At 51.7% G+C, this 23,266-nt stretch overlaps 1 protein-coding gene across 1 annotated transcript in view; it reads right to left on the reverse strand.

Moving 5' to 3' along the window:
• Window positions 1-1,995: 1,995 nt before the first annotated feature.
• LOC133362473 (pappalysin-1-like) overlaps window positions 1,996-23,266 on the reverse strand; it is a gene marked incomplete at both ends in the record, with an annotated part of 30,864 nt that continues 9,593 nt past the window's right edge. Inside the window, 4 exons of the mRNA XM_061581422.1 lie at window positions 1,996-2,133; window positions 4,113-4,199; window positions 20,003-20,106; window positions 22,865-23,003. Of these exons, the coding sequence (XP_061437406.1) occupies window positions 1,996-2,133; window positions 4,113-4,199; window positions 20,003-20,106; window positions 22,865-23,003 (468 nt within the window). The remainder of the gene's footprint in view (window positions 2,134-4,112; window positions 4,200-20,002; window positions 20,107-22,864; window positions 23,004-23,266) is intronic.

A 23,266-nucleotide genomic window follows, 5' to 3' on the forward strand; every position in this document is an offset into this window, starting at 1 on the left:
TACTCATGATGAGTGTGTGTACACATGTGTGTGTACACATGTGCGTGTGTGTGTGTTCATGTGTTGCCTCTACGAAGACTCTGTCTCCCTGCAAGAACACTACACTCGTAGTGGCAGACACACCCACTCGACGCGTGCTGTCGTCTCTTGGTGACATGTCCTTGATCACCTCGCGAGGAGTCTGGCCTTTGCTGGGCGATGACCGCGGCGATACCACCACCGCTTTGCAGTGAATGGCAGTCGTTTCCTTGAGTGTCAATGCTAAAGTTCCTAGAAAATCCAACCAATCGTGCATTATAAAGGTAACACAACGCCAATGAAGTGCCGTTTTTATTAAAATGTCAAAGGATAACAGCAGAACCAGACTTTGACATTTGCTCACATTGTATTATGCCAAGTGATAAAAGGGGCGGGGGGAGGGGGTTTGCGAAATATCCAAGACTCTGGACTTGACACTTTGGATGAGGAGAGGGTTAGAGATTTAAAATAATAATAACTGGCAAAAACAGTCTTGAAATCTGGCCACAAATCTTCAGGAAGTGAGAAATGTTGCTAGGACGTGCATCTCAAGAGACAGACTGACACACAGATGGCCCCATCGCACCGACACCACAAGGCATCATTGATATGTACAATTTCCGACGATTTTCCCCTCCTCCCCCCGCATCTTAGTCCATTTTCTTCTTCTTCTCGGCAAACAAAACACGTGGAATTGTGATAACTGGTTTCTAGCACCGATTTAGACTTGGCAGTTTTCGCGAAAGGCTTTTTTCGCAAACATTTCCCTGCTTGCGTGTGGTCTGCACGGTTTCACAACGTACCGTGTTTCAACTTGGCAATGGCAACAAAACAATATAGACCTAAATACTATAACAGAAGAAAACAATGTAAGGGGTCGGGCATTTATTCCATCTCTAATAGCGTGCAGACACACAGGGGATGTTTGCATCTTTAGAGGAGTCGTTGATGTTTGCATCTGCCAGGTGTGCGGCTCGCTCAAGTTTTAATTTCAACTTTGGCAAAAAATTCATTTTCATTCATTCAGCAGCTCATCTTACAAAAATGGAAGCGCTTAAATCATCTAAATACATTTTCCATAATGTTTTGCCCTTTAACCGACAGAATTAATTGAGAAAATGCATGTACGCAATGTATTAATGAAAACATTGCCTCTCGGGGCTTTCAAAAACATCTCATTGCTAAACTTAAAGGCCCGAGAAGCACTCCGCGACATTTGAAACGTAAACATTTACGCACATTGCAATACATTGCAATACATTAAATAGCACCAAATATTTCTGCACCTGCGAGGGAAACAGAACAAAAACAGTCAGTCAGCAAGAAAACCACAAAATAATACAATGAAGAATATAACCAAAATCATCTCGTTATAAAATGGCTGCCACATCCTGCCTAACCATGCAAGTGGAGTGGCTTTCATGAGCTTTAGCAAGATCCTAAACATGCCCTTCACGCTTGGGTAAAGGTGCGGCCCTGCAGTCGATCGCTTTACTAACACCGCTGCCGCTAGGAATGCCTCAACTAGAGGGAGCTTTAGAAAGCTCACGTCGTAGGTATGCTGTTGAAGTGGTCGCAAACGCCCACCACACTTCACCCCGCCACCGATCGACTAACCGCATCGATGGGTTGGGGGTTAGAGGTGGAAAGGGAGAACTTTGAGGGGCCATTTGTGTAGCAATGGTAACATTTCATTTGGGAAACACCACAGACGGGGTACATTCGGCCCTCTAAACCATTAATTTCGACATCCATCCGAGCCATTACACTCATCCACATATATTACGAGCAATTTAATGCTTGTTCACCCAGGAAAGGCCTCAAAGAGTCATGAACTTTTTTGAGAAGGGTCCTGCCAAGTTTTCACAGTCGGGGGGTACAACTGTGTAATGGTGTGGGGTTAGTTTTTCAAATTCGACAAATTCGGACCACGATTCTTGCCCCGCAGTGGCTTGCGCCTGCTGTGAATGACATCACAGGATCTTCAAAGCAGCTGGCGCGCAGTGCTCTCTGGTAAGCGAACACCACGGCATTGACCAGGGCGGCCGCTGGACTCTGTCCGTGAGCTCCTGCGATGAGCAGCGGACGCCGCTGCCGCCACGTCAGTGTCACCATCTGGGGAGGAGCACAAGAAGCAACTCGCGATTTGTTCATCGAATCGAGAATGTATTCTTGGGCAACCACTACGTGAAAATGCAGTCTAGAGCGGCGTGCAATTATGTTATTTTTAATGGAACTGACAAAAGCCAAGGCTTTCAACTTATTCTTAGGTTTTTTCGGTAAAGTCACGTAGGTAAAACATTAAAATTAAAAAAAGTAAAATAAAATAAAATCACGACGTTTCGGAGGCAACACAAGCCTCCGTCTTCAGGTGGAACCGTCACGCCCACGACAGCCGTATCAAGTAAATGAGAGATTGCAGGAGCTACCACTCCGTTTATATAATGGTTGGAGAGGGGGAACGTCGTGATTTTTATTTTATTTAACTTTTATTAATTTTAATGTTTTACCTACATGGTGACTTTACCGAAAAAACCTAAGAATATGAATCCTTGCAGTCACGAAAGCTTCAAATCTAGAATTAAGGCTTTCAACGTCCCGCAAAGAGTCACACATCTCTCTCAGCAACAGCTACCTCAAAAGCAGACGATTCTGAACAAGCCAGGACAAGTTGTTGGCAACCCACCATCCACTTGGAAGCCACACACCAGCTAGCACAACAGTGCTGATGTCCCCCACAAATATACCACCACCACCACCCCCCCGAACATCGCTTGTTACGAGGAATGTAATGATGATGGGAATAATCCCAGTCCCCTGTCCCCTGGGGAGTTATCATCTCGGGGGGTTTTGGTTCGGCGTGAGCCCTTAATAAACGTGGCGTGAGCCCCTAACAGCAACCTGCCGCGGAGTCGTGAGTAGCGCTACAACAGTCCACAAGGACTCTCCAGCCACGTGGCCTTGTGCTGAACAACGTGCACGTGGGTTCTGCGCTCGCAGTTCCTGTTCATCACAACTAAATCAGAATGGGACGATCTTCATTTGAACTCGGATGTATATCGCATGATGATACTGTCAAAACAAATGTTGGTTGTAATGTAGAGATTGCAATCTAATTGTATACATATATTGATGTATATGTGGATATACTGGATACACAATACAAAGTCAAGACAAAGTTTCCCTGTCGTGGCCAATGAAGGCCGGCACGGCACTTCAGGGGTGGTTTGGGTGGCCAGCACCACAGCCTGGTGGCGATGTTTACACAATGCACCAGGTGCTCATTGAAGGCCGAGTCGGCCTAGGGGATGCCCGGAACCGGTTCAGATAATCGTCACCGGTGTCGACCTCGAGCGGTAATCGAACTCGGGTGCCCGGGCGACCTAGCGCAGTGCGCTAACCACTGTGCCACCGCTCCCCCCGCACTCCACATCCACGCGTGTGCATATGAAGGACTTCCAATCAATGCTCCGAGGACACGTCGCCTAGTCGTGCATTGCTCACGGTACTCGGAACACAACGGGACGCCGCTATAAACACAACGCGTGAATCGCAGCTTTATATTCCAGGGAGTGGCTGTGAAAACAATTCTGTTTGGAATAGGGGCTCGGTTATAGCCAACTTATAAAATCAATTACGGCCACACTCTCACTGCACCAATGGGTGACGGCCTCGCCACGCCGTATGGGCTCACGGGGGGATCCAGGATCATACTTGGCCACGATGCCGAGTGAGGGTTGTGTTTGGTGATTGGTGTGGAAAGCAGGAGCGGTTCTGACGTCACTCACAACTAATGCTCGCCGTGGCCTGGAGTCGAACTCGGGCCTGCCAGGCTCGGAGCACAGCGCCGCACTCCAACCCGCCGTACTACAGCAACACGCCGCTCGGCTTATTCACAAGCACGCACCACGGGCTTGACTAAATCGAGTATGAAGTCTAATCCGTACAACGGGAATCCAACAACAATAGTCGTACCCAGTGATAGAGAGAGAGTGTAGTGATGATGATGATGATGCGAAGTGCAGAGAAAAGCTTTTACCTGCAGCAGCAGCTCCCTGTTGTCCCCTCTATGGGGGAAGCGGTGGGCGCGTCGCCCACCGCTTCTGTGCATTCTCTTTGGCGCTGGGATCACGGCAGGCACACTCCTTCTTGCGGTCACAACTGGCTGGAACGGTGATCACCTGCACGCACACACAAAAAGGCACACCAACACCACACAGACACGTACAATCGATTAACTCTTCGAGTGTGAGGAAAACGGTGCCAAATTAAACGCAAAATGCAGTTTTAAAGAAACGAGTATTTGGACCTAGATTTAAAAGTGCTTGCTAAAGTCACTTCCTAAGATCGTGAGGAAGAGAGTCCCAGACGGTCGTAGAAGCGCATGTCTATTGCCAAAAGCTCCCGCGAGGAAGACCGCGGTTTGCGTAATGGTCGATGCTCCTTGACGAGATCAGAAAGGCATTGTGGGTCGTCATTTGTGTCAAGCGCTTTGTGTGTAGAGAGTGCGACCTGACCATGTGTGCGAGTGCAGCGTGGGCGTGCGACTTGGCCACCTGTTTTGAAGGCGGATGTGGACACGCAACAATCCCCTCCGTCGTAGTGCAGTAGGCGTTGTTGTTTACCGGGTCACAGTACCCATCGCCGACCCATAACTGAAGACCACACACGTGCACACACAGCCCACGTACAAATCACGCACGGTAACGATGATACAGATGCGCCTTTTGTTTTACAGCAGAGCAACCTGAGTCTCTGGAAGGAGTGGGAACAATTATGTCAGTTCATCAAATGATGTTGATTCTTAAACTCATGACGCATGCAGTGACCTGACGGGCCTACACACATTGTGTTGTTAATGAAAGCCAGACGCAGCAAGTGCTATTTTATAATTATCACCGTACATATATTATATGCTCCGTGTTGCAATGGTTAGCACAGCTTAAATATTGGTTCGAATTTCTTAAATCCCCCCCCCCGGCCCACCTCCGTCCATCCCACGTGTTATGGAATAAAGTGTGGGCCAACTCCCAACTCGTAACAAGACGCCTGGCCGGCATTGGAAGAGTAGGCCAAGACACCCTCTAGAGGGGCTCTCCAGAGTGGAGGCCATTCTGCCAGCAGCGGTGGCGTTAGCAAGACATTGCAAGGTTTCATCTTCACCTCGAGAAAAAGAGACAAAGATCCCCCGACAAACAGTCGGGGCAAGTGCTGTTAGCGAGTAGCAGCACCTGTGAAGACCGCAACGACACACGAGGGGGGGTGGGTGGCCAGCACCACGCCCGGCCGCCTTTGTCTCCCCAGTGGCGATGTTTACACACCGCTACACCAGGTAACTCATTTGAGGCCGAGTCGACCTAGATAAGGCTCGGAACCAGTTCAGATGGTCATTGCTGGTGTTGGCCGTGAGCGGGAATCAAATTTTGGGGGTTCGTAGCGCAGCACGCAAACCACTACACTACCACTCCCCACTAACGTGTGTACTGTATACACACACTACACTCCCACTAACGTGTGTACTGTATACACACACTACACTACCACTAACGTGTGTACTGTATACACACTACACTACCACTAACGTGTGTACTGTATACACACTACACTACCACTAACGTGTGTACTGTATACACACACCACACTACCACTCCCCACTACTGTGTACTGTATACACACACTACACTACCCCTCCCACTAACCTGTGTACTGTACACACACTACACTACCACTCCCCACTAACCTGTGTACTGTACACACACACTACACTACCACTCCCACTAACGTGTGTACTGTATACACACACTACACTACCACTAACGTGTGTACTGTATACACACACTACTACCACTCCCACTAACGTGTACTGTATACACACACACACTACCACTCCCACTACCTGTGTACTGTATACACACTACACTACCACTCCCACTACTGTGTACTGTATACACACACTACACTCCCACTAACCTGTGTACTGTACCACACTACACTACCACTCCCCACTACCTGTGTACGTGTACACACACTACACTACCACTCCCACTAACTGTGTACTGTATACACACACTACACTACCACCACTACTGTGTACTGTATACACACACTACACTACCACTCCCACTAACTGTGTACTGTATACACACACTACACTCCCACTAACTGTGTACTGTATACACACACTACACTACCACTAACCTGTGTACTGTATACACACACTACACTACCACTAACCTGTGTACGGTATACATATGAAGTACCCTTGAAGACGCTTGGACACCGTTGTAAGGCACACGTGTTTATTTACACAATGGTCGTACAGCACTAGAGGGGTGTATCGGCCCCCTCACCCGTATAACTGGGGATACCCTCTAGCTATCCCTGACCTACCCGAGTCCTCCACTAACGGGCTAGGGGAGGCTGTCTGGCCCGACACTGGTCAGTCGGGCTACGGTACCCGGAGTCCCAGAGTACTAACTCTGGTTCACGGGACCACGCCACTGGCTCCGTCCTGCGCTGCCCTTATAAGGGCGGCGTCCCAGGGGAGTCCAGGGCCTATCTGGTCGATCTTCCGTCTTCCCCTATTTACTCTAAGACTGAACCCCGAGCTCTCTGGCTCATCCCCTTTTATACTCCCCCAGAGGATCACAACCCCCCCTCACGCCGCCCGGTGCGGACGTCGTTGCGGCACCACCCCGTGTACTGGCGGAGTCCCCGCCCACTGTTTTGTCATCCGTTAGATCCTATGCAAACAGCCCTACACAAACAGCCCCTCTGTAACAGCCCTACATCACCCCCCCCTGTACAGCTCGCAGCCGTCCCGGCTGCAACAACTTCAATAAAGGTTTATTAACCCCTTGATCTCCGCGTGTGCCTCAAAAAAACGTTTTTAACCATAACGTGAAGGGAACAACAAAAACCAACAACCCGAAGGGAAACAATCCGACGCACCCCCCTGAATAAACACGAATTCCGTAAGAGCGACGTATATACAGTTTTAGCAGGGAACCCCTAGCACACACGCAACACAACACAATGTGGCAGGAGCTCCCCACCGACGCAGCACCCCGCAACCATACACAAGAGAAATAAGTCTCCTTTAATGCATTATAAGAGTCTGCGCATTTTTGCGCGCGTCCTTGCTGCAGGCCCGTCACACGGGGCAACCCCGGATGGCGGACCGCCCGGTGGCAGCTGTTCATTCCGTATTGAGTCCGCGTTTGACGTCGCGAGACCCTCGGCATCCCCCGTAGCGGTGGTTGGGTGCGAGCCCGTCAATCCCGGTGCACCTGTGGGCGGGACAGCTGGCGACACGTCAGGCGAGGGCAGCAGAGACGGACCCTTGAGTCGGCCGACCCCCCACGTTTGGCCACGCGTGTGTAGAGTGGGGCCTCGCACCGCAACGAATGGTTTAAGTCTCGAGGGGTGCACAAACCACGGCGCTTCCCCCATTTGATGCGAACACACTGAGGCCGCAGAACCTCGACCACCTCGACAGGACCCCTCCACGGCCGCCCCAGTTTAGAGGATGTCGCGAGTGGTACCTGGGGGCAGTGCAGCCATGCCCTGTCCCCCGGCTTCCACTGCAGCACGTGCGCGCGACCCAGTCTGAGGCGCTCATTTGCCTTCTGACGCTGTTCTGAATTTAGCATGGCAGCAACCCCGCGTGCAATTCCCATGCGTCGGCATCACCCGATCCCCGCCCGCCTCCCCGGCGCGACGGCGCAACGCGAGGAGGGAGGTATCCTCCATCTGGAGGCGCCCCCATTCCTGAATGTGCAAACCCAGCAGGGAATCTTTCCCTTGTTGTTCAATAGAATTTGGAACAACTGTCCCGCCGTCGGCGGCGGCCGCAAGGACCGGAACCGACATGTCCCCTGCTGGCTTGCAACGTCCCGACCCCAGGAGGCATGCACATTCTGAGGTGGTTGGCATGCGCGACAGAGCGTCCGCGTTGGTGTGGCGAACGCCCTTACGGTAGGTGGTTTCGAAATCAAAATCCTGGAGGATCTCCAACCATCGGGACAATTGTCCCGATGGCTGTTGAACTCGCAGGGCGTACTGCAGTGCCGCATGATCTGTGCGGACGGTGAAACGCCGACCGTACAGATATGGGCAATACTGTTGGATGAAATAGACAATTGCCAACAGTTCTCTGCGGGTGACACAATATCTTTGCTCTGTGAGACAACACCCGACTGCCGTACGCAACCACCCGTTCGACGCCGTCAACCACCTGGGAAAGCACGCCCCCAATACCCGTGTTGCTCGCATCGGTGTCGAGCAGAAACGGTTTTGAAAAATCGGGGTAAATCAAGGGAGGAGCTTTTACCAGGGCGTCCCGAAGGGAGCAAAAAGCAGCCTCCTCCTCCTGACCCCAGTGGAACCGAACCCCTTTTGATGTTAAGGCGTGTAGGGGTTTGGCAATTGTTGCAAAGTCGGCGACGAACCTCTGTAATACGACGCGAAGCCGACGAAACTCCTGACCTCTCCCACCGAGGTGGGAGTCGGCCAGGAGCTGACACACTGCGTTTTGGCGGGATCGGTAGCAATACCCGAGCGCCCTACGATGTGGCCCAAATAACGCACGGAATCGCGTAACAAATGACATTTTTGGGGCTTGAACTTCAAATTAGCAGCCCGCATCTTTAGGAAAACCGCCCGCAACCTCTGGAGATGTTCGTCAAAAGTTTTAGCGAAGACAATAACGTCATCCAAATAAATCAGGCACGACTCCCATTGCAATCCAGCCAAAACCAATTCCATCAAACGCTGGAAGGTTGCCGGCGCTGAGTGTAAGCCCATCGGCAACCGGTTGAATTGGAACAGGCCGTGCGGTGTACGGAAAGCAGTTTTAGGTTTCGATTCATCATCCAGAGGAAGCTGCCAGAATCCCGAAAGTAAATCCAGCGTGGAGAAGAATCGCGCTCCCGCCAAGGCGTCCAGCGATTCGTCCATCCGTGGGAGCGGGTATGCGTCGGCAACCGAAATTTTGTTTAGGCGCCGAAAATCAACGCAAAACCGCAACGAGCCGTCCTGCTTTTTAACCAGGACGATCGGCGCTCCCCAAGGGCTGGTAGAGGGAGAAATAATGTCGGCGGCTAACATGTCATCAACGGCCAATTTGACATGGTCCTTTTCGGCGGGACTCAACCGAAACGGATTTTGGCGAATTGGCGCGCTGTCACCCGTGTCAATATGGTGACGCAGCAGATGAGTACAACCCAAATCGTATTATTCCGACTAAAAACGTCGGAAAATTCCTGCAGTAGCGATCTAAGCTGTTGGCGCTCTGAATTTGACAGGTCCGTCGATCCCGCAAAAAGCGCGTCGAGCCACCCGTCATCGCTGTCCGAATGTGGGTGCAGTCGGGCGGCGGTGCCGACATGATTCGCAACCGGTTCCTCGCAGGGCATCGGCGTCGCGTGCGCAAGCACCGTCCCTTGAGGAACTACAACAGTTTGCGATCCCACATTGAGGACCGCGATGAAAGGGTCCCCATCTCCCCTCACAACGGTCAGGGCCGGAATCAAATGCGGTCCACTAACCCCGGCCCTAGACGGTCCTAACAGGATTCCCTGGGCCCCGATGCCCTCCGCGAAGGGCCGACGAAGTCTTAGAGGTACTAGCATTGAGCTCCCGGCGGCACACGAACCGTTTCAACGACGGACGCTGGTATAGTTACGAACGCCGTCCGAATCACAGTAGGAGAAGGCAGGAACGCCATGCGCCGTCCCGACGGGAGCTCAATGCATCCCTGGTCTATTAAAATGCGAATCGGCATTTTACCCAAGAAGTCCGTCCCCAGCAGGCACGGAACCGCCAGCGAGGAGGAAACAAAAATCGGGCCTGATAATTTGATATCCCCGATACAAATTTGCGCTCGAATCTGTCCAATGATGCCAAGGGAGCCCCCGTTTGCCGCATAGAATGGGACGTTAACTGGCAGTAAGGGACGGCTTTGGACAGGTAAAATGTTGTAAATTAATTCGGAAATAATGGTCGCCGATGCCCCCGTGTCGACCAGGATGCGTACCTCAACCCCGTCAATGTGTCCCACGACGGCCGACGACCCCGACGATGCGGCCACAACGCGATGGGCCAACGCAGACCACTGCCCGGGCTCGATTCGAGTCCCCACAGTGGTGCGCGCCGACCCGTCGCGATGCAACGTCGTCCCCCCATTCGTTGCGATGCGAGAGTGTGCGACAGGTGTGTGTTTTGACCAAACATGTGTGGTGCCGCGACTCGCCGGATCATGTTGATGGAGCTTGGGAGGAGGAGGAGGAGGCCCGGCGTCCTGGCGAGGCGTCGTCCCGCACTGTCGGGGAGAGCGGCACCCCGAGGCGACATGGCCTCGGACGCCGCAGTTGAAGCAACGCGGGAGCGCCGGCGGCGATGACGGACGGTCGAAGCGGCTCGACCCATCCCGGCCCGACCGTGCTCCCGTCCCCTGCTGCCGACGATGGTTGACGGCGAAAACCTCCTCCGCGGGAGGGTGGCTGCCGCCACCGCACGCCCGGCCGCTGCCCTGCTGGCCTTCCGCCGCTGTGACAGCAGGTTGGCGTGGAGGAGCCGCGCCGCTTGTAGGGAAGTCATCTCCGTATCCTCCTGTGCAACGACGGCGATGTCCAGGTCGTCTGCCAGCAGGAGGATTTTTCTGTCACCATGGCGTCGACCCCGTCCTCGTCCATGCGAGGAAAGGCTGTCTTGGCCAACGCCAGGAGACTTGTTCTGTATGCCAGGGGCGACTCCTTCGTGCCCCGCTGGCGGTCGTGTAGAACTGCTGCCTGCATTCCGCGGAAGGTCCGTAGACCCCGGCCAGCAGCTGCAGCGCCAACGGTAGCGTAGAGCGCTTCTCCTTCGCGCCGATGTGAGGGCGGCGAGCGCGTCGCCGTCGAGGAGCGCCGGCAGCGCGCAGAGAGCTTCAGCATCCGTCCATTTGGCCATTTCTTGGTGGGCGAGGAAGCGTCGCTGGAAGCCGCCCCAGTCGCCTTCTGCGCCCACAAATTCTTTAAGCGGAGGCAGTCTTTGGTGCAGCGCAGCGGTTGCCGTGGAATCCCGCGGGCTGCTGTCTCCCCGACTGCTGTGTTCGGCGCGAACGGCAGATGGTATCGCCTGTCGCAGCCGTGATGACGCGCCCTCCTCCGTCGTGACGCGGCAGCCCCAGCGCGGCCGATGTCGGACCCGAGGTTCAGGCTGGCCACGCCCCTAGCGGCCGCCGCATCGATGGCGGGAAATTCAAAGTTTGAATCTTCGGAAATGGCGGGAAGGCGCTCCGGACGCCGGCTCCCCTCGCCCCGCGGTGGACCACCAGCCCCCAGCCGCGTGATGCTCTCCAGCGTGGCGGCAGCGGCGTAAAGCAGTTCAGCCAGCCTCTCGTGAGCCAGCCTCAGCTCGTCTGTCTGCGGCCCCTCTTCATGCCGACGCTCCGGTAAGAACGCGTCCGGCCCCGGCTGCACGATGTCTTGTTGAGCCATCTCGGGCTCGACAATTTCGGCGGCGTCCTCCATTTGTTGTACTTTGGCCCGAGCTGATTGGCGCGTGTCCATGTTCGTAGTCTTCTGACACCAGATGAAGTACCCTTGAAGACGCTTGGACACCGTTGTAAGGCACACGTGTTTATTTACACAATGGTCGTACAGCACTAGAGGGGTGTATCGGCCCCCTCACCCGTATAACTGGGGATACCCTCTAGCTATCCCTGACCTACCCCGAGTCCTCCACTAACGGGCTAGGGGAGGCTGTCTGGCCCGACACTGGTCAGTCGGGCCGGTACCGGGAGTCCCAGAGTACTAACTCTGGTTCACGGGACACGCCACTGGCTCCGTCCTGCGCTGCCCTTATAAGGGCGGCGTCCCAGGGGAGTCCAGGGCCTATCTGGTCGATCTTCCGTCTTCCCTATTTACTCTAAGACTGAACCCCGAGCTCTCTGGCTCATCCCTTTTATACTCCCCCAGAGGATCACAACCCCCCCTCACGCGCCCGGTGCGGACGTCGTTGCGGGCACCACCCCGTGTACTGGCGGAGTCCCCGCCCACTGTGTTTGTCATCCGTTAGATCCTATGCAAACAGCCCTACACAAACAGCCCCTCTGTAACAGCCCTACACATACACTACACTACCACTCCCACTAACCTGTGTACTGTACACACACCACTACACTACCACTCCCCACTAACCTGTGTACTGTATACACACACTACATACCACTCCCACTAACCTGTGTACTGTATACACACACTACACTACCACTCCCACTACCCTGTGTACTGTATACACACACTACACTACCACTAACATGTGTACTGTATACACACCACTACACTACCACTCCCCACTAACCTGTGTACTGTATACACACACTACACTACCACTCCCCACTAACCTGTGTACTGTATACACACCACTACACTACCACTAACCTGTGTACTGTATACACACACTACACTACCACTAACCTGTGTACTGTATACACACACTACACTACCACTCCCCACTAACCTGTATACTGTATACACACCACTACCACTAACCTGTGTACTGTATACACACACTACACTACCACTCCCCACTAACCTGTGTACTGTACACACCACACTACACTACAACTCCCCACTAACATGTGTACTGTATACACACTACACTACCACTCCCCACTAACCTGTGTACTGTACACACCACTACACTACCACTAACCTGTGTACTGACACACTACACTACCACTAACATGTGTACTGTATACACACACTACACTACCACTCCCCACTAACCTGTATACTGTATACACACACTACACTACCACTAACATGTGTACTGTATACACACACTACACTACCACTCCCCACTAACCTGTGTACTGTATACACACACTACCACTCCCACTACCCTGTGTACTGTACACACACACTACACTACCACTCCCCACTAACATGTGTACTGTACACACACACTACACTACCACTCCCCACTAACCTGTGTACTGTATACACACTACCACTCCCCACTAACCTGTGTACTGTACACACACACTACACTACCACTCCCCACTAACATGTGTACTGTATACACACTACACTACCACTCCCACTAACCTGTGTACTGTATACACACACTACACTACCACTCCCACTAACCTGTGTGCTGTACACACACTACACTCCCACTAACCTGTGTACTGTATACACACACTACACTACCACTCCCACTAACCTGTGTACTGTATACACACACTACACTACCACTCCCACTAACCTGTGTACTGTATACACACACTACACTACCACTCCCACTACCCTGTGTACTGTATACACACACTACACTACCACTCCCACTAACCTGTGTACTGTATACACACACTACACTACCACTAACCTGTGTACTGTATACACACACTACACTACCACTCCCACTACCCTGTGTACTGTATACACACACTACACTACCACTCCCACTAACCTGTGTACTGTATACACACACTACACTACCACTAACCTGTGTACTGTATACACACACTACCACTACCCTGTGTACTGTATACACACACTACACTCCCACTACCCTGTGTACTGTATACACACACTACACTTCCACTAACGTGTGTACTGTATACACACTACACTACCACTCCCACTACCCTGTGTACTGTATACACACACTACCACTCCCACTACCCTGTGTACTGTACACACTACACTACCACTCCCACTACCCTGTGTACTGTACACACACACTACACTAACACTCCCCACTAACCTGTGTACTGTATACACACACTACACTACCACTAACCTGTGTACTGTATACACCACTACACTACCACTCCCCACTAACCTGTGTACTGTATACACACACTACACTACCACTAACATGTGTACTGTATACACACCACTACACTACCACTCCCCACTAACCTGTGTACTGTATACACACACTACACTCCCACTACCCTGTGTACTGTACACACACTACACTACCACTCCCACTAACCTGTGTACTGTATACACACACTACACTCCCACTAACCTGTGTACTATATACACACACTACACTCCCACTAACCTGTGTACTGTACACACACACTACATACCACTAACCTGTGTACTATATACACACACTACACTACCACTCCCACTAACCTGTGTACTGTATACACACACTACACTACCACTAACGTGTGTACTGTACACACACTACACTACCACTCCCACTACCCTGTGTACTGTATACACACACACACCACTACACTACCACTACCCTGTGTACTGTATACACACACACCACCACTACCCTGTGTACTGTATACACACACACCACTAACCTGTGTACTGTACACACACTACCACTCCCACTACCCTGTGTACTGTATACACACACTACACTCCCACTAACGTGTGTACTGTACACACACTACACTACCACTAACGTGTGTACTGTACACACACCTACACTACCACTAACCTGTGTACTGCATATACACACACTACACTACCACTCCCACTAATGTGTACTGCATACACACACTACACTACCACTCCCACTACCCTGTGTACTGTATACACACACTACACTACACTCCCACTAACCTGTGTACTGCATATACACACACTACACTACCACTCCCACTAACATGTGTACTGCATACACACACTACACTACCACTCCCACTACCCTGTGTACTGTATACACACACTACACTACACTCCCACTAACCTGTGTACTGCATATACACACACTACACTACCACTCCCACTAACATGTGTACTGCATATACACACAAACGATATATTTCAAGCTGTTTGAATATTTGCTTCAGTTCACGTGCAAGGTGAAAACGGAGCATCGTACTTTACTTCAAATGGCTGGCAACACTTGGAAGCTCGGCCCTTAAAGTTGTTTTGTGTTAGAGTTGCGAGCAAAGGAAAGTAGTTCAACATACGTAGGTGGTACGTACACCAAAGGGTTCTTACCTCACAATCTTGGAAGCAGTAGATGGCACGTGGGGGGGGTGCCACATCTTCTTCCCCGTGCAGACGATCTCCTGTCGATTCACAAGAACATTTCCGTATCGAATCATTTACTACTCGTGATTTAAAAAAAACCTCCTTTGGCTTGGTAAAATGCCACAATGTGTGTTGTGCACCCCACATCCGCCCCACGCGGACGAGCGGTAAGGTTTGTCACGCGAACGTCACGTGCCAACTGTTGTATGTTTCGGGATTATGAAATTTTGATAAAAAATAAAAATTAATAATTTTCCGAAAAATGCGCAAATCGCATTAATTATGATAGTGCGTGTATTAACATGCATAAATTATGATAATGCGTGTAATTATATGCATAAATTATGATAATCGTAGAGATAATCGTAGTAATTTATGCGGATGCTTGCGATTATGTTAATATAAGCAGTTATGTTAATTAGGCTTGGTTTCGTTTATCCAGGGTTATATCAATCAGGATAACACGATTATCATCGATTAAACATTTACTGATTATCTTAGTGTGTTTATTATATTTTTTAAGGTCTCCAGGTTCAGATCTCATCACAGGATACAGTTGTCAAGAATAAGACAGTTTTGCATGGACTTGGAAAGAAGCACTCGAACAGTTGGTGTTAAGCAATTTTAATTCTAAACAAGCACATGACACTCTAGTATGCGAAAGCGAGTATACGTCAATAAATTCATGGGCAATCTTATGCAATTAACGAAATTGAATGACTAAAAATACTTCTTCATTGGCGAAATTATGCAGTTAACGAAAATGAATGACCAAACATTTCTTATTCATGTAACTCGACGGCAGCAAACTGCTTTGCACGATCAGTTGATATTGAACGCACCACCTCGAAATGGCAACCCTTTTTGAAACGCAAAGACAGTTTTTCTTTTAAAGTCTTATTCGTGTGCGTGCTGTGTGTGCGTTGTCCCCTCGTAATATTAATTGTGTCGTTAGCTTGTGTGGTGTGGGAGGATACGAACAGCGGCCAGATGTTCCTCTCGATTGGGCGTGGCCGCCGCAAGCTCCTGCTGCTCCCTCGCTCGGCGTGTCGCTCGGCTTTTGCTCTCTCTCTCTCTCCACTGCTGGATTGAGCGGCGTTGGCACGATGTTCTCCTTGAAGATGCTCGGTCGCTCGTGTCGCTCGGTGTCGCTCGTGGCGCACGGTGGCGCACGGTGGCGCCCGGTGGCGCACGGTGGCGCAGGGTGGCGCACGGTGTCGCTCGGTGGCGCACGGTGGCGCCCGGTGGCGCACGGTGGCGCAGGGTGGCGCACGGTGGCGCAAGGTGGCGCACGGTGGCGCCCGGTGGCGCACGGTGGCGCAAGGTGGCGCAAGGTGGCGCACGGTGGCGCAAGGTGGCGCAAGGTGGCGCACGGTGGCGCACGGTGGCGCAAGCTGGCGCACGGTGGCGCAAGGGGCGCACGCGCTTTCTTGGTGGCAGCCCCCGGCTTCTCCACTGCTCGATTGATTGTTGAGTCGGCACGATGCTCGCCGTCGCTCTGGACGTCTTGTGTGTCACACTGGTCGTTGGTCGGTGTGCCCTCAGGCACACGGCGCATTCGATGGCGCTGTCCTCTCCCTCGCAGCCGTTTGACCAGGCTTCCTCCACTGCTTCGCGCTCTGCTTTGCTCGCTTGGTCGACGCTTGGCGATCTCTGCCCTTTTACAGGTTGATTGCTTGTCGTCACTCGTCACTCTCTCTCTGCTCCGTGTTCCCCTTGTTCGTGCGGCTGCCAGCTTTACTTCACCGCGCGAACCTGTCCTTCTGTATGACGAAAAGCTTCTTCGTTGGCGTCGACGAGAAGAGATGGAGCCGAAGCCCTGGAGATCTGTGGTGGGGGCCAGAGCCCCTGTCGATCTGAGTTGAATGGATTTTTCCCCGGCTTATATCAGAAAATCCACTCAATCTTCCCGAGTTGTTTGAAGGCCGTCATATATCTTTCTGTGGGTTGAACACATCTGCGTTCGTGTGTTTCGTGTGCGTGTGCGTTTATTAGTAAAGACCCAGCGGTGTAACCATTCTGGGAGGAGGGGTGGGGAATGTTATTTTGCTTGCGTGTGCAAATCTTGCTGTTTGTGCTCAAAACGCGATCACCCTCCTCTTTCTTTTGCGAGAGACAACAACCTAAACAGTGCGAGAAAGCAGACATCACCGCGTCCCCTCCTCGCGACCTTCCTAACCCTCCAAGTATTCATGGGCCATCTGTTTGTGCTGCGGGGAGACAAAGACGGCCGTGCTTAACTCAAACACGCGAGCAGTCACTCCTCTCTCCGCGTCTCTTGCGAGAAGAAAACAACCAATGTCAGCACAAACCCCCCCCCCCCTTGTGACCTTTTGCTCCCTCCTTGCTTACCCTGGGTGGGTCATTCTGAGGTCAGACCCCGCTGGAAGACAAAGGTGGTCGAGGAGATGTTTGCAATACATTTATGTGGTCCTGTGTGTTACATTTATTCTTGAATTATATTTTATGAGTTCCTTCGGTCTTAGTATCGTGGTTATCATTCGTCTATGTTTAATGAATATTCGCCATGATCCTCGTCACATTATTATTTTGGGCTTCGCCAAGTTTAGTTCTCCAGAGATTGGTGTTTTATTGTGAGTTAATTTTTTTATGTCCTGAGGTTAAGTGCACATGCACTTAAGCTTTCTGGAATTCGTACTCTTTAGTTTTTTTGGAAGGTCGTGTAAGTAGGAAACATATAATAATAGTAAAAATATTATTGTTTGTTGGTTAATTATCTTTGTTAAGTTTCTACTTTTCGGTGAGGGAAACGTTAAGAAAACGCGAAGTTTCAACCGTTATTCACTCTGCACCTTATCTGTACATCTCCAGATGTCTTGGAGGTTTAGTCCATACATCTTTTTGTCCGTCTGGATGTCTATGACCTCTTGTGACCGAATTCCTATCATTTCAACCGCCCTCCATGTCTCATGGACTCCCGGTGTGCCCGTGAGGAGAAGTGAGCCGTCCTCATTATTAAAACAAATATAGATATAATAAAAACAAAAATAATTTTTTTTTCTTAATTATTCTTAATATTAATAACGGAAAACAGGGCATAGATCCAACACAACTTGTCACTGCTTCAGCCCCCCCCGTCCAGTTGCGTGTTGGGAGAGCAAACGCCCCGCCACGTTCGCAATCGAGCTCGTCGTTTGCGCATCGTCTCAACATTCCAACCTGTTTCCCGTCTTGAATAGAGAAAGGTGATGCAATCACTGTGCGCCTACAGTTAGAGGGACCCGAGGCGGTGGGGGGGGGGTGCATGCAGGGGGCGTTAATGTATTTAGAAAAGTGCAATGACATGGAACGGGTCACTACGCAGCACAGCGCGGGTTGCTGCCAGAGAAGGGGGAGAATCTGCAGTTGCAGCAGCAGCAACAGCAGCCCTGCCTGTCGGCAGGTCACGTGACAAGTCAGAGAGAGGGTGTCGGGGAAAGGTGACAGGGGGGGGGGGCACGTGAGGTGAGCCCGGGAACCCGCTGGTACGTTCTAGAAGGGGGCGTGGCCGGGAGGATAAAAGTGGACCCAGAACGGAAGCTCGGGGCTGTCGCTTGGAGTGGGATCCCCCCGTCGTGCTGATGGAGTCTTCGTCGATGTCTTCACCTTCTCGGGCGTCGTCAGTCCGGCGGTCTGCCGGCCATCCTGACTGGGGGTGTGTTGTTGTTGTTGTTGCCCCTTGTAGCTCGTGAAGGCTGCTAATAAACAGAGTGCCTCCTACTTCCCTGTCTCTCCGAGTGTGTCGCTGCATACGGATGTTGTTTGCGTTCTGCAACTGCTGGTGACGACGCCATTGCTGCCGCTACCACCGCACGGCTTTAAGCGGGTCTCGTGTGGATGCTCAACTTGTTTCACGTCGTACGTAGCCAACGGCGTTCATCGCAGGTGCGCTTGAGAGAACGGCCCTCGAAAGCGGATTTCGCAGAATCGATATTAATAGAGGATCAGTCGATGCACCGTGGAAGCGACTGCTGTCGCACGTTGTCACAAAAGTGTAGAACTCAACTTGAGCGACTTTCGTTTGGTTTAAAACCATTTATCCTCCCCTTCATAACGGAGATGCAGGCGTGCAATGAAAACGTGAACACACCTTCATACCGACATAACTGGAGCGCGCCGTGATTTAAACCAACGCTGCAGCCGTCTAAAGCCAACTGTAAAACAAATCAAGAAAGCTTGGTTTCAAGAATGCAGACGAAAAAAACATCCTCGCAATGTCACACAAGGTGACATGGCTCAGCAGCACCAGCAGCGCATTTTCCGTTGCTTGCAGATTTTCGCGCTTCAAGCCCATGGACCGCCCTGGTTAATCACGGGGGTTTTTACCGACCGAAGGAAGATGGCACCGTTTGTTTCGCAGTGGACCCTCAAGATCCCCCGTGAGGTCACGCAAAACAGAGGTTGTGTGTGCACTGGCACATGAAACTTCTCACAATGTACTTCATCGAGAAAAACCATATCGCAACACCACTGCCGCGCTGGCAGACTCGCGCGTAAACCTGCAGCAGCAGAGCACTGGGATTGTTGAGACGAGGTGTGAGTGACGCAAGGCGCTTGCAGCTGCTGAGGCATTTAACCTGTTCCCGTGTCTGAGATGTCTCCAAGTTGCAGGGTGGTGGAGTCCCATTCACCGCCCAATCTCAGAACATGCGAGCGGTTCAGTGTTAATGGTATTTGGAGAGTTATAGCGCCACTGTTTTTTAACACAATGCAGAGAACTGTAGCGACACAAACTCACTCTGCGATAGCTGGCGCAAAACCGTGCCCCACGCGCCCGCATGGCTTGACGTGTACGAACGTCATCGCGGAATCACACACGCGTCCACAGAATGGAATTGTAAAGAACCGATGGCGCACACGTGACACGTGCGTACGCCATCGGAACGGGAAAAGGTTGGGGGGGAGGGGGTGCCCACCGCACGCAAATCCTCACGCGCGGCTTCAAGAAAGGACCGACCTCAACTTTGGTGGGGAGTGTCCACCAGTGCGGCAGACGGGGCGGTGATCTTCTCCGGGACGGTGACATTCTCAGGGAGCAAAACGGAGTCGCTGTGTGGGATCAGGCAGCTTGTTTTGCACACGGATCCTGGCAACAGGGAGACACCAAACCACCATCACCACCGCCATCGTCGTCATCACGTGTAGATGTTGAACTGCTTCTTGTGTTTAGTTTGTTGTCCTCACACCCCCCCCCCCCGCCGTACTTCCGATGAGCATGGCGTGCTACGTGCGTTGCTAAAGCAGTTAAACACATACACGTTCACCGTCACGAGGCGCTTGCCGTTGGACGACTCGGAATCTGTAGCGATCGAGATTTTGTGTCTGCACGGCGCCCCGAGTGTGCCCTCGGAGCTCAAAAAGAGTCAATGGAGACCTTCTAAGCAGAGGTCGCAAACGGGTTTTGATTCCCTACCCGTACCCGGCCGCACCAGGGTCGCAAACGGGTACCCGTACCCGGCCGTACCCGTACCCTACCCGTACCGGCCGGGTACGGGTAGAGTACGGGTACGGGTAGGGTACGGGTATCGGGTATCCGATTGTGACCTCTGGGACGAAGCCATGTTGCAGGCGCGGGTGGGTTGATTCTAGGAACTTGAATTGTGAGAAGAGACAAGACGTTGGGAAATGAGCGACAAACGGTGACTCACCTGTGACTCACGGTCTACGCGTACCCGGCCGCACCAGGGTCGCAAACGGATACCCGATACCCGGCTACCCGGCCGGGTACGGGTAGCCGGGTATCGGGTAGGGTGCGGGTATCGGGTACCCGGTTGCGACCTCTGCTTCTAAGTCCCTGCGGAAGACCCGTCCTGTTTCAAAGGGCCTCTCTCTCGAGTCCTCCATCTTGTCCCTCGAGTCATTCTCTCCCTCATTACCTCGCACTGAGTCATTCATCTTTAACACGCTTGGTATTCTGGGATCAAATTAAGGGCACCCTTTGAATTAAAATGATCATAATTACGACCGACTGTTGTTCCCCACTAAAGTGAAATGTTCTTCCGCACGAAATGACAAGCGTCACGGAGTGCGGTCCGGCGGCAGAGATTCGGGGCTGTGCCGTGGGGCGGCCAAAGATGAGATCGATTCGTGCGCCTAATGGATAGAGCGCCGAGATTGGCAGTTGCGGCGATTGCGAGGGTGACAGTTTCAAAAACTTCTCTCCACACTTTCGTGATGACCGTTGCCTTACAACGGGAACAAATCTGTACAGGAGGAGACTGATATGTCGGGGCAATGGACCTTCTGAGCAGAGAGACGGAGTGGGCAACACCTTGACCGACCAATCGTTGTAAAGCCGAAGCTTTTTAAGAAACTGGAAAACTTCGATTGACAAGGTGGCATTTTTTTATTCCCCCACGAGCACAACGATTTGGAAAATCCCCCTTCAAGAAAAGTGAACAAAAAAAATGGAGCAAATTTACTCTCCTTTGTAAAGCTACAAGTGGCACACACAGACACACAGGCACATATACACAGACACACACACATACACACAGTGACACACACACAGAGACACAGTGACACACACACAGTGACACAGAGACACACACACAGACACACAGAGACACACACAGAGACACACACACAGACACACACACGTAGCAGCAGCAAGTGGCAACTGCAAGTGGATTTGCCACCGCGTAGGTTACGACACAAAGCTCTCTCCGCTGTGTCTTCTGAGTTTTGCCCGTCGTGCCTTTTAGCCTGGCACGATGCCCGACGTTTCACTCCACGTGCTGGGACCTTCTTCATTCACTTCCCCCGAAGAAGCCCCCGACACGTCGGGTGAAGTGTTGGAACCGCCGTGCCGAACAGACACGCACAGGCCCAAACCCAAGACGCAAAACTCGCGGGGAGGTGCGAGAGAGAATTTCAATTAAAAGCAACTCCCGTTTGAATGTGGAACCAAACGATGGGGAAGCTTGCTAAAGGCTCTATGGGGGAATCTTTGTCTTTATTATATATATACAAGGTGGAACTGGAACATTGAGATTATTTGGTTGATACATTTCTCAGGTACAATGTACAACATTGTTCACCAGCTGTTGTCCCATCGTTTGGTTCTACATTCAAACGTGTGTTCTTGGTTCTTTCGGTAAAGTCACGTAGAAGGGAGATAATAAAATAATTGAATATAAAACAAAAAAATTCTCACGACGTTTCGACTGCAACACAAGCAGCAATCATCATCAGGTGTGAAATCCACCGCAAGAAAATTAGAAAAAAGACGTTTTTCAAATTTTCTTTCTTTTTTCAAATTTTCTTTCTGTGGATTTCAAACCAAATAATCTCAATGTTCCAGTGCCACCTTGTATATATAAAAGCAAAAATATAGCCTTTAGCAAGCTGCTTGGGCAAGTTCTGCTAGTGAGCACCTATGAAGGCCGGGGGGGGGGGGTGGGTGGTCAGCACCACGCCTGCTCACACGTCACACACCAAGTACTCATTCAGGCTGAGTTGACCCAGTGGAGGCCCAGGACTGGTTCAGATATTCGTCGCTGAATATTAGCCGCAAGCCGGAAACGAACTCGGTTGCCGGTTTGCACGCTGCCCACGACACTACAGCTATGGAAGAAGATCACCGGTATAGTCTCAAAAGACTGCAGGGCAAGTGCTGTCAGTGAGCACCATGAGGGGGTGGGTGATCAGTATCACTCCCACTATACACACACACACAGAATCAGAATATTCATTTATATTGGAAGAATCCGATGAGTTACGAAGCTCTTTTTCACACACATCCATTCGAGGCGTGTCTACCGCTGCTGTGCTACTACCCCCATAACCCCATAAATACTCAACAAAATATACAAATATGTTTGAGAAGCCAGCTACGCCGTTACCTATTCCGTATCCGGTAGGGCAGTCGCATGTGATGATGAACGGAGGGTCCGGGGCGGTGCACTCGCCCTGCTCGTGCGGGCACAGCTGCAGTTCCCCACTCCAGCGTCCATTCTTGCTGCACCGGATCACTGTGTGGTTCTGCTGGTCCAATACAGAGACACACACAACAACAACAACCGCCATTCGCCACTAAGTGGCGGTGACGTCACCACGACGCTTGTGCCAGGCCAAGTGCACCTTGAGGCCACGTGAAGTGTCGAACGCCCGCTGGCAGGAGGTCACGGGGCAGACCCAGCAGGTGCCACGGGTCGACTGACCGAGATGACCGAGATGACTGGCTGATGCACCACCTGTGCCCCCTACTGTACAAACTTGCTGTGCTTTAGCCACCCGGCGCTCCG

Source organism: Lethenteron reissneri, unplaced genomic scaffold (genome assembly GCF_015708825.2).
Source record: "Lethenteron reissneri isolate LAM-NWPU_2019-01 unplaced genomic scaffold, ASM1570882v1 scaffold_1494, whole genome shotgun sequence".
Lineage (NCBI taxonomy): Eukaryota > Metazoa > Chordata > Hyperoartia > Petromyzontiformes > Petromyzontidae > Lethenteron > Lethenteron reissneri.